Source organism: Dipodomys ordii, unplaced genomic scaffold, assembly GCF_000151885.1.
Source record: "Dipodomys ordii isolate 6190 unplaced genomic scaffold, Dord_2.0 Scaffold1, whole genome shotgun sequence".
Lineage (NCBI taxonomy): Eukaryota > Metazoa > Chordata > Mammalia > Rodentia > Heteromyidae > Dipodomys > Dipodomys ordii.
Genome location: NW_012267217.1, coordinates 26,285,468 through 26,297,971, shown reverse-complemented (window position 1 = coordinate 26,297,971; position 12,504 = coordinate 26,285,468). Strand labels below are relative to the sequence as shown.

Sequence of the window (12,504 nt, the reverse complement as noted above, 5' to 3'; positions counted from 1 at the left end):
TCAATTCTAGGGTGAATTTTTTACATCGCTGCTCTTTGCAAAGTTTTATATACATCAGAATTCAATTTTAAAAACTTCTTCTAGAACACCTTTCATCTAGGTTCGTTTACCACTGAGTAGGGTTTTAAATGGAACTTTAAAACAATCTATTTAAATATATGAATTTAAATAGCTTTGTAAAAGTCCATTACCAAAATTCTTTTCCAATTTTTTACAATCCTGTCTTAATTCTGTTACAGTCTGGGCAGAAGAAAGAAAGGCACTATTCAGTGAGGATAAAATGGGGCCTGGTAACCAGGCATGGTGGCACAGGCCTGTAATACCAGCACTTGAGAGAACAAGGCAGGAGGATGGTGAGCTCTAGGAATGCCTGGGCTAGAGTCTGTATCAAAACAACAACAACAACAACAAAAAGAAAGAGAGAGGAAGGAAAAAAAAAAAACAATGGTTGGATGGAGGTGTTGGTGACAAATGAAAATAGGGGAGAGAGAGGAGAGGGGGCATAAACTGATCTCATTCCCTTGCCAACAGATCTGTGGCCTTAAAGTAAAATCAGTCAAATCAACAATCCTCTTTCGATTTTCTTTAATAATAAGAGTTAACACCGTTGGAAAAAAAATGTTGAAATACAGTATCTCTCTGTCATGTTCCACTGCATCCACACGGACTTGCTTTAGTTTTCACTTAGTAAGTGAAGAGAAAAAGTTCCTGCTAGCAAGATCCCCACTGATTCCGTACTCCCCCCCCCAAAAAATAACCCCGAAAAGAAGGGAGCACACCTTTGAGGGGACACTCAAAGGCAAAAGACCAAAAACAAACAAACAAAACAAAAGGACGGAATACTGAGGCATGCCAACGTCGATTGGCACGCAAGTCCTATTCAACAGAGAAAGGGAAAAAAAAGTTTTGGAAACTTGCACGCATTTTGGGTACAATATCCCAAGAAAAACTTTTTGCCCACTTACCAGTCCCTCTCAAGAGTTCTGCTTCGCCAGAACTTTAAATCCCCCAAGGCCTGGCAGGACTGAGTGAAGGGCACCCCCCCCCCGCGCCCCACCAAGCCGGGAACCCTCGCGGGGCCATCGACACCCACGACTCCAGCAATGCACGTTCGAGGCTTTTTATCGGCCTCTCCCAGGACTGCGCTGTGCAGGACGCAAACGCTCGCTCAACTGTTGGATTTGCAGCAGAATCAAATGGGGGGTGGGGGGGGAGAGGATGGGAGAGAAGGAATGAGGGAGTCTCCAAACGACCCCGGAGTCTTCCAGAGCTCCGTAGGAAAGACCTTCTCCGGCAGACACCGGTCCGCGCTGCGTCTTTCACTCGGCTGGGCTGCGCCCGTCGGGGGCTCGCGCGGAGCCGGCGCCTCCCCGCCGGCCGCCGGCCGCCGCAGAAGCCTTGCACCTGTCACTTCGCTCAGGAACCCGAGCCCCACCCGCCCGACACCTGTCAAGCCGGAGCCGCGACCCCGGCGGAGAGATGCCCTTCCCCTCCCGCTCGCGAGCCCGCAGCCCCGGTCCCCCCCCGACCGCCGCCGCTCCCGCCGCACTAAGGAGCCCGAGCGCGGTCGTCCCCCGGCGGGGACCCGGTCCCCCTCCACACACGCACGACAAAGATGCGCCCCCCACCCCCGCCGCCGCCGGTGCCTCCGCAGGGCGCCCGCGCGCCGCACCTTCCGCGCGCCCTTCCCGCCCGCGGGCCCCGCTCGCTCACCTGGCCAGAGGCAAGTCCTCGGGGCCGCTGTCTGGCTCCGGGTCTTCCGCAGGCGGTGGTGGTGGCGGCAGCGGGGGTGTTGGGGGCTCGACGGCGGTGACCGCCGCTCTCCGGGGGTGTTTGGGCGGCATGACGCGCTTCCCCGGGCTGGCGCCGGCGAGCTGTGGAGGCGCGCGGGGAGGCGGGCGGGCGGGCGGGCGGGCGGGTGCGCGCGCGCGGCGGGGCACGCCCCGTCCCCTCCCGAGACTCCCGTTACAAAAATAATGTGGACGTCCCCTGAGACAACCGGACGCGCCCTCACCCCCCCCCACGCCCGGCAACCGAGCGCCGCGTCCAACCGCGGGAAAACGTCACTTCCGCCCGCGGCGTCACGTCCGCGAGGCTCCCCGGGCCTGCCGGCGTCTTGTTGGGGGGAACCGGGGCGCCGGGTGAGACGCGGGCCCGGACGAGGGCACGCGGACTGGGCGGGAAGCTTGGGCCTCTCCTTCCCGCCCTTTTCCCTCCTACCCCGGAAGCCTGTGCCTGCTGCCTGCACCGGCGTTCGCCAAAACCTCTCCGGTCGCAGCCGGTGCGCTGGTGGGGCAGCTTCACAAAGAGGCTGACAGGTGACCTCGGGACCCCATCCCTTATCTGTGGGGCTCTCGGGGGCCAGCGCGCGGCCAGGCCGCCGGCATCCCCCGGGCTCTCGCGCCCCGGGCGGGCACGCCCCTCTCCCTCCTCCGGCCGCGCCTCCCTCCGCTCCCGGCTGCTCCCGCCCAATCCCCGGACCGCTGTCGGCCAAAACAAAAACAAACGTGGAACCGGAGTAGGGGCTGGACTTTGCCTAACGCTAGTGGGAGTTACCGCGGAGAGGCAATTGACCAGCCGGTCGGGATCCCTAGATAGGAAAAGAACGGACTGTAGGACAATGAAAGGTCTGGGTGGGGTGAAAACGGAAGACACCGTTTAAGGAGGATCTTCAGAGGAACTGTATGTAGCCACTGAAAAGAAGTTTGGTAGCCAATTTAAAGTTTAAGGCCAGCTTTCTATGTCCTATGTTTTACATAATCATCTCGTTTAATCCTCAGAAACAGCTCCTCGGAATGGATAGGATTAGCATTCCACGTTTCGGATTGGGAAAAAGATTCAGAAGAGTTCATTTGTCCTGTATTATACAAGTGATGGCCAACGACTTGAACCCAAGAACATTTGACCAGATGTATCCTAAGTACATCAGTGCTGCAAACAGACATCAGAAAAGAGCAGACTAGAACTACCACCACTGAATATGGGCTTAGAAGCTGTAGCTCTTTGTTTTTATTTATATTAATAGATTTCTACGGTAAGTACACGATTTCTCTCTTTAACACACTCTAAATTGCTCTCCCAGAACAACCCCGATGGTTGTTATGAATCAAGTGCAGATGTGCTCAGGTAGAAACTCCTCTTGGAGAAGCTGCACAAGGACTGAGGCATCAAGTAGGTTACAAGCCTGGATTTATCCCCAGGAAGCTGTGTAGTGGTTCTTCATTTCTCTGTGTATCATAAAGTATGCCAGGATGTGTGAAGGCTTGCAAACACTGGCCTACTCACTAGCCAGTCCTGCCCAACTTCAGAAGTTCTCCATTTGGAGAGGAGCTAGGACCAAACCCAGATCCAGTCACACAGAATGAATGACTAAAACAAGAGCTCCATTCACCTTGCACCACATTCGAGCAAGAGCTCAGGATGCTGTTTTAACTTTTGTAAGATTGAAGATATTTGGCTAGGAGCCTGGTAAAAAGAGATACAGGGATGACAAAACCCTACCTCTTAATTGTTATGAAAATGTCACACTTGCGAATTGTTGCACTTGTTGAAAGCTGAGATAGACTAAGCAAGAGACAAGCAGAAATGTTGAGGTTAATGTAGTAGGAATAGCAAAAGTTCTGAATCCTCAGTAACAGAGTCTCTTGATTTAACCAACCCTAGAACTGACTTCAACTGAGCTGTTGTTTTCAGCATCATAACTGATCATTTTCCTGTGAGCCCCTTCAGGATAGAGACCAAACTTAGCTATCTTAGGATACACAGTAATTGCTTGCTTGCTAAAAGTAGGGAAAATAATAACAATAAAAAATAAAAATAAACAAAAGTAGGGAAAGCCAAGGAAAATTCTTGGAACAGATGTTAATGTTTTTTATATGTAGACACGACTTGCTTTTTTAAACCTAGTTTATTAACATCTTAGATTTACCACAACTAGGATAAATCAAAAGAGGCTTACCAATTTACAAAAAGATATGTATCTTTACCATGGTTTAACTTAGCTTTACTTCCTAGTGCATTTTAAATATATTTCTCTTCCTCACAACCTGAGGATAACGGAGGAAACCAAAATTCTTGCATTCTCCATCACAGCCTTCTTTTTTCAAAGAAGTACTAAAAATTACAAATTCTTTTTTAAATTTTTATTTGGTTTAATTGGTAAATAAATACAAGAGAATTTTTGGAGACCACTGACAATATAGTAAACTTTAAAGAATTTAGTTCTGTTTCACTCACTTATGCTTCTTGGAATCGAATATCTGGCATTATTCACTAACAAATGTTTAATGTGGTTTAAATTTACGTTCACTTTATTTTCAGAAACTTGAAAACAATCTAAATAAGGATATACAAAAATTCTTCCTTTTCCCGTGAGAATTTAAAATACCATTTTTACAAGTTAAAACCTTTAATAAAAATTTAGAATTATAGTGCCTAAGTATAATAAAATGGTCCCATTTACTTACTTGATCATTAGTAATGAAAAAAAAATATGGTGGTTCCTAAAGCAAGGGAAATTTGTTAAGTGAGAATTTCCCCTTGTGGGGACTCAAAGTTCTGCCTTATTACTTTTACTTCACCTTTTCAAACAAAATTGCTCCAACTTATAAGAATGTTTACATGGAGACTTTTAGCCTTGAATATTGGTTATACATGCTAAGATTTAAGAACTCCCAACAATGAGATTCAGAAGATGACCCACTCATTGGGGTGTGTAATTCAGTAAAAAGAAGTTTCCTTTGATCAACACACACATACACACACATTGTATTTTTTAAAAGACTGATGTAATATCAAAAATAAAAACTTTGCTAGGCACAAATGGGTCAGCCTGTAATCCAGGCTGAGATCTGAGGATCACAGCAGGAAGCCAGCCTAGGCAGGAAAGCCCGTGAGATACTTATATACAATTAATAGCCAAGAACCTGGAAGTGGAACTGGGTTCAAATGGTAGAACACTAGCCTTGAGCAAAAAAAGCTTTGCTACAGTACTCAGGCCCCAAGTTCAAGCCCAAGACTAGCACAAAAATAAATAATAAAAGCTTTCTTAGAGTTTTTAATCTGGAAAGGAAACCTTTGGTTTGAGACTCCTTCAGTGACATTAGAAAACTATTTGTCTCCACTAGTTAACAAGTTTTCTTCACCATGTTTGCCTGGCCAACCTTTCACAATATTTCTTTTTCTTTATCTAACTGCAAAGCATTGAAAGTACAGTCTCCTTTGGTTTGACTACTTCCCCAATTTCTCCATTTCCCCAGATGTGCCTGGCTCATCAACACCACCACCATATATATATACTCTGCTGAAACCACTGAGTCACCAATGATTTACTCTACTGAAATCACTCGTTTCAAAGGAACCAGTATCCTAGTTGTCAGATCAGTGGCTTCTTTGGGGGTCTTCAATTTCCTTGAGCTTTTTTACAGTTTACACAGTAAATTACTCCTTTCTTTAAAAACAATTTCCTATTCATTCATAAATCTATGTTTCCCTTCTCTCTTCTCATTGTAAACTCTTGTTCGTTTTCTGCTATCACTTCTATGAGGGTATTCCTCTGGAGCAATACTAGGAAGTGTGGTCCTTGTACCAGTACCAGTCAGGAAACTGCTGTTTAGTCCACAAATTTGAGTAAGTATCAAATCATGCTGACTTGCAATCCCAGCACTCCGGAGGCTGAGGCAAAAGGATCTGGAGTTTTTTTTTTTTAATTTTTATTTTATTTGTGAACATACTGTACAGAGGGGTTACAATTACATGGGCAGGATAATGCGTACATATCTTACCAAGCATTGCAGCCTCCTCCTTTGGTTTACCCTTCACATCCCTTCCCAGCCTCCCCCCTCCCCCCCAATCCCAATCCTTCTCCTTCCCCCCCTTCCCCCGCCCCCGCACCAACGTTGTAAAGCTCGTTTTGGACATGACAACTTGTACTTCTCATTGTTGCAACAGGTCCACCTGTATCCTTAAACAACTGTTTTTTCCCCATCTCCTCCACAAGTTATACTGACAAAGGATCTGGAGTTTGAGGCCAACCTGTGCTAAATAGTGAATCCCAAGCCAATCTGGGTTACAAACTAAGGCTCTCACTCAAAACAAAGCAGAGATAAGTTCTAGAGCACTTTGGCATATCAGCAGTTTCCAAACACATAATCACTGGACACCTCTCATTACACAGAATTAGAGCAAAGAACAGCTCTCTAACAAGTTCTCTAACTTGTATGATGAGTTAGAGATAACATGGCTTGTTCTTGTCACATGTATGCAGTAAGACCATATGGCAATGAATGACAGTCAGGTTATTTTGTTTCCTGCAACTTGAAAGGAGTAAAAGTCTGTGAAAATGTATTTATTTACTCATTGATTTTCAGTCATTAATTTTAATTGTGCTTGTTATATTGATATTTATAGCTAAGTTAAAGAAATAAAATTTATACTCTTTAATAAGCATGTTATATTTGTTTAGTTGTTTGTTTCTCTGGTGCTGGTACTGGAGCCCTGAACTCAGGGCCTTAAGTTCTTACTTGGCTTTTTCCACTCAGGGCTGGTACTATATCACTGGAGCCACAACTCTACTTCCTATCCTTTATTTTAAATCCTATATTATACACATGAAAAAATGCCTCACTGTCTTATGAATAAACATCACACATCTATAGTGTGTTAGTAATAGTGTAGTAAATTAAACAGTAATCATAGAAATAATTCCAAAGTACTAAAGATCTAAGTGTTGGTACAGTTTTACTTACTGCTTACTGAAATCATTTTTATAACTCATGGCTAAAACCATCTGCCAACTACATAAGCAATGAAGCTGTCAAATGTAAATAACAGTTGTATATGTATAAAATATGAAGAAACTATGAGCTTTCCAAGACATTTGACTATTTACTCAAAATAAGCTTTACACAAAGTAATCATGAGTGGAGTCCATTTATTGAAAGTTCACTGATGTGTAACTAACCTTATAGGACAATTTTTTAAAGTTGTATTCTGATGAATTTTGGTTAAAGATGAACAAAGCCTTCTTCATTATAGATAAAAGTCAAAAGCAAAAAAAAAGTCAAAAGCAAATATCCTGAACTTATTGAAATTGCTTTAGATTTCTTCTTCATACATTTGCAAGTTTTTTCTGTTTTGCTAGTGCTATTAACATACAATTTTTAAAAAGCAGTTTAGCTATACATTATCTCCTTAGAATAGAATATAACCAATTCAGTCAACCTAGATTAGATTGTCTAATGAGCAAGGGACATACTCCATCATATTAAAATGTTTTAAGTTAATATTCATTCTGGCTGTTAATGTTCAATGTGAGAAATTGTTACTTGACTAACAACTAAGAGCCAAACATATTTACAGCAGTGTTTGGGGTAGGAAGGAAAGCATAATGTGTTGTCTAAATATTGTTTCATTACCCTGTGAAACAGAAATAGGCTTTGGCTTATGGAAAGAAGTAACAATTTATTGAAAGAACACTTCATGGAATTAAAACAAATGCTGAAAGCTAAGATTCAGGAAGGACAGTGTATCAGACACACCAAAATGTGTATATGGGACTAGAGCATGTGTATATGGTATAGTCTGCCTAAAGCTGTAAGGCTCTGAGTTCGGACTCCAGTACTCGCTCACCAATGTGATTTTTTTCAATGTTTGTTTTAAAATATGTATACAACACCAAACCCCTTTCCTGACTCCAGAGTCAATGGTTGCTGCTACCACAGCAACCAACTCTGCACAGGCTCTGCTCAGCCACTACTGCTGCAAGAGACTTCCCTCCCAAGCCACACACAGCTCACCTCCCACCACAGCATGGGTGGAATATTGCCTATTCATTGGGTCTTTAATGTGTGAGCAGCCTGGAAGTACAGAGGAGTTCATGCTTTTGGGGTAAACCTTTATTCAACACAGATGCATCCAGTTGAGGCATTCTTTTCCCTTCATTGATGAAGTTGGTAGAATTCAACTTTTACATTTGCCGGGCAAACTCACTTTTCATGTAAAGACAAGTTGCTGTATTTCTCACATCCTGCCCCTAAGAAAAAGACTCATTACTTAGTGGCCATTTTTAGATTCAAGAACAACATGTACTGTTTTTATGACTACAACCCCCGCCACTTATTACATGACTTAGAAAGATTCTATTTCAAATGGCTACAAGAATGGGAAAATACAAAAGACTTAAGATAGGGCAAGTGCCTGATGCCAGTGGCTCACCCTCACAATCTGAGGATCATGGTTTGAAGCCAGCCAGGGCTTTGGGAACATCTCCAATTAATCACCAACAAGCAGGACAAATAGCTGTGGTTCAAGTGGTAAAGCCCTAGCCTGGAGATAGAGTGCCCTGAATTCAAACCCTAGGACTGGCAGAACAAAAGAATAAAGGCAAGATTAAATTATGAAGTCAGATTCCTGGGAATATAACTCAAGTAATTCATATTTATTGCAGTATAACTTACAAATAGCCAAAATTGTGAAGTAAGCCTAGGTGTCCAACAACAGATAAATGAATAAAGAAAATGTGGAATGTATATTCAATGGAATATTATTCAGATATAAAGGAGAGTAGAACTCTATCATTTGAACAAAAATAGATGAAATTGCATATCATGTTAAGCAAAATAAGCCAGATTCAGAAAGACAAAAATTACATGTTTTTAAGGACATAAAAGTAGAAAGGAGACTATTTGGGAATGAAAAAGGACCTGCTGGAGAAGGAAGTGAGGACATTAGTGGGTAATGGGGAAATTAATATGGTCAAAGTACACGATGTACTTACATAAAAATGTCAAATAAAACCTACTAAAAGGGTTATTTCTAAAAGAATGATGTCAAAAGAAAACAAAGCATTCTCAGGAATAGAATAGGTGTGTTCCCCCTCCAAAGTGGTAAAAGTCAAAAAAAAAAAAGATTTATTAATGAACTGGACACATGCAAGAAGAGGTAGGAAGGTATTACAACCCATCTTCTGACCAGTATTTTAAGTTTAAACAGAGGAAGAATTGGAATCAAGGGATTGAGAGGTACGCATAATTAAGCAGTCTGGGGGCAGAGTGTGGTCTGGTTGATTATTATCCCAGTTCTGATTTTGCAGGCTGTCAGGGAAGTAGTTACCACCGTCATCACTTGAGGGAAACAATCTGGTTCCCATAAAATGATTACTCCTGGTACAGGAGGCCCAAGATGATAGGTAATTGTCTGCATTTGGAGGATGATCTATCCTAGGAAGGTCTGCTATTACTTTCCTTTGGGGGATTCTCTGTCCTTTGTTATAAAGATACTATTGGATCAATCCTGTCTTTCCTGAAACCCAAGGTGACTACAAAAGAGAGAGTCAGAATATAATAACATTGGTGCATAATAAAGGTAGGAATGCCAAACTTTTGTCCTGCTTTTAGTCAACATGTGGCTCAAGAAGTGAGTCAATTATTTTTCTTTCTTTTTTCCTTCCTTCCTTCCTTCCTTCCTTTCTCATTTTTGCCAGTCCCTGGGCTCAAACTCTGGGCCTGAGTGCTGTCCCTAAGCTTTTTTGCTCAAGACTGGTGCTTTACCACTTAAGCCACAGTGCCACTTCCAGCCTTTTCTGACTAGTTTATTGGAGACAAAAGTGTCACAGACTTGCCCAGGCTGGCTTCAAACCACAATCCTCAGATCTCAGCCTCTGGAGTAGCTAGGATTATAGGCATGAGCCACCAGCACCTGGCTGTTTTTCTTAACAAAAGTAGTTTCTAAGTACTAGATATAGTCTCTCCTCCTAGTTCCAGGAACATGCCTGGTGTTTCTGCATACCTGCATGTGGGCACTGAGGGGCACAGGCAGTAAGTCTCTCAGTGACTCATCAGGGTTAGTTCTCACTCCATTTACTGGCTAGACTCCTTTCCCCTCAGCCCAGAGGATCTTTGTTATAGTAAAATGACTTCTATGGTTGTGCTCTGAGTCCTCTTCAAGGGGTTTATGATAACTAAGTGAGATAATTATAAAGGCGTTGCTCATGTATGAGTAAAGTTGGCATCATAGTATTTCTCAGCCACCAGGGATTTTTCATCCAGAGCAGTGTGGGAAAAAAATTGTCCATTAAAAGGTATTTTCTGAGTCCATCATCTTTTTGGTATGAAAGCTGCCATTTCTTTTCATAGCTAGTATTTATTTCAAATATGGGATATAAGTTTACCTTCTTGTCATCATTTTTGTCATCTGAAATGGAATTATGAAATGTATCACTAAGGAGGGCTATATGGGTGTGGCTCAAGGGGTAAAACTACTTGCAGGTAGGAGGCCCTATGTTGAAACCTGCAGTACTGTCAAAACAAACAAAACCAGAATGAACTATTGTGTGATAATTTTTAAGGATTAGTTCATTTTCTTTCCCTTTTCTGCTTAATTTCTCTTTCTGAAAACAATCAGGAAAAATATGATAGTCTTTTTTTTTTAAGGTATGGGTATGGGGCGAATAGAAATCAGTAGATCTATAAATCTTTTCCTCAAGTAGTTTAAGATCTTTTTAGAAAACTAGATATCACCAAAAACATTTAAACAATGGTAAGATTATGGGTGAGGAACATAAAATGGGAAAACTATTTCAAGTGATGTGAAGGTTTTGTCTGATTATTTGTTTTTGTAGTGCTGAGGATTTAGCTAAGTGCTCTATCACTAAACTATACCACCATTCTGAGCTGAAAAGCTGTTTTGTTTTGAAGACTTTTGAGGGTTGGGGGAATGAATCAAATGGTAGAACATCTGCTTGGGATGCACATGGCCCTAAGATCAAATCCTGTTACCACTCACCCCTACAACACATGCCCAAACAAAACAAACAAAAAACTGGAACATAAGACTTTCAAGAAACTCTTAAATCTTAGAAGAAGTTATATTAATTTCTGATTTGTATCATTAAATAAACAACAGATGGGCTGGGAAGGTGGCTCAGTGGTAGAGCGCTTGCTTTGCATACATGAGGCCCTGGCTCAGTGGTAGAGCGCTTGCTTTGCATACATGAGGCCCTGGGTTTGATTCCTCAGCACCACATAAGCAAAAAGAAAAGAAGCCAGAAGTGGCACTGTGGCTCAAGTGGTAGAGCACTAGCCTTGAGCTGAAGAGCTGAGGGACAGTGCCCAGGCCCAGAGTTCAGGCCCCACAACCGGACCCCCCCCCAAAAAAAAGAAAACCAGAATGAGGCCAATCAACAGATCTTTCTAAATAAATGTAGCATAAAAATATTTCTATAGAATTCAATATCTTGCTTATTGTTCAATCTGATTTTGTCATTTGTTTGTTGTGTACCAACTGTGTCTCTGTGTGTGTCTATTTTGGGTAGGAAGTAAAGAAAGTGAAGAAGCTAGCCACCCACTCCTGCAGCTGTCTAACAGCTGCATGTCACATTGAAGGAAAAGAATCTAGCTGTCACAAATGTGATAGAGCTGCAGAAAGTTCATGAAGTTATAGGATTGCATCTGTACCCACCAGCTGGTACAGCCTATGACTGCGGCATTTCCAGATTTATTTTTTGTTGATTTCCTCATCTAATAATTATTTATCAACTCCCTACTGGATAGATACTCAGAATCCAGGAGAGAAGCTTATGTTTCTGCCCCTCCACCACTGCTTTTTTTGGTCGGTTGTGGGGCTTGAATTCTGGGCCTGGGCACTGTCCCTCAGCTCTTCAGTTCAAGGCTAGTGCTCTACCACCTGAGCCACAGCGCCACTTCCGGTTTTCTGGTGATTAGTTAGAAATAAGAATCTCATGGACTTTCCTGCCTAGCCTGGCTTTGAACCATGATCCTCAGGTCTCAGCTTCCTGAGTAGCTAGGATCACAGGTGTGATCCACCAGCGCTTTTTGTTTTGTGATGCTGGGAATAAAACCAGGCACTTTCACATGCTGGGTAATAGCTCTAATGTTAACACTGGGCTACATTTCTGCTCCCTATGGGGAGCCTTTATAGTTAGGGATCCTACCTTCATGAAGCCTATTAGCAGCTAGGGGAGGCAGATATGAAAATTATTCAAGTTCACCATTACAAATTGAAGGAATTGATGGAGGGTGGGGCTGCTCTGCTCCAAGGTACTCCGGGACAGTCTTCTTGGAAAAGTGACATTGGAGCTGAACTAATAGATGATTGGGGAATTAGACAACTGGCCTGTGGAAAAGCCTGCAGGCTGTTAAGGAAATAGAAGAGTCTTTGGTCCAGAGCATAAGAAAGGAAAAAAGCAGCCTGATAGAAGATTAGAGAGGCTGACAAGAGTAAGGCAGGCCAATGTGGGACACAGGAAAGTTTTTTTAAACCAAGAAAGGACATAATCAGATTTCTTCACTATGGTGTGGAGAGTTGAGAAGAGGAAAGGAATGGATTCAAGACCCTATATTGTGGCTTGTTTTGTCAAGAACAGCCTCATGGCTCTTCTGGATAATTGGTTACTTCAGGAGAAGCCCTTTGGAAATCTTAGATTCAAGTCACTACTAAGATTGGTTGGCAGCTTTTTCTTATAGGATACAGTTTGGTTAATGAAAC

The 12,504-nt window shown here is 42.8% G+C and overlaps 1 protein-coding gene across 2 annotated transcripts in view; it reads right to left on the bottom strand.

Annotated features, from left to right (window-relative positions):
- Positions 1-2,054, bottom strand: part of Rb1 (retinoblastoma 1) — a 134,807-nt gene extending 132,753 nt beyond the window's left edge. The window contains exon 1 of one of the 2 annotated variants that reach the window (XM_013009310.1): positions 1,714-2,054. In XM_013009310.1, the coding sequence (XP_012864764.1) occupies positions 1,714-1,844 (131 nt within the window). In that variant the 5' untranslated portion in view covers positions 1,845-2,054. The remainder of the gene's footprint in view (positions 1-1,713) is intronic. The other variant, XM_013009330.1, reaches the window with a different exon arrangement.
- Positions 2,055-12,504: the final 10,450 nt, after the last annotated feature.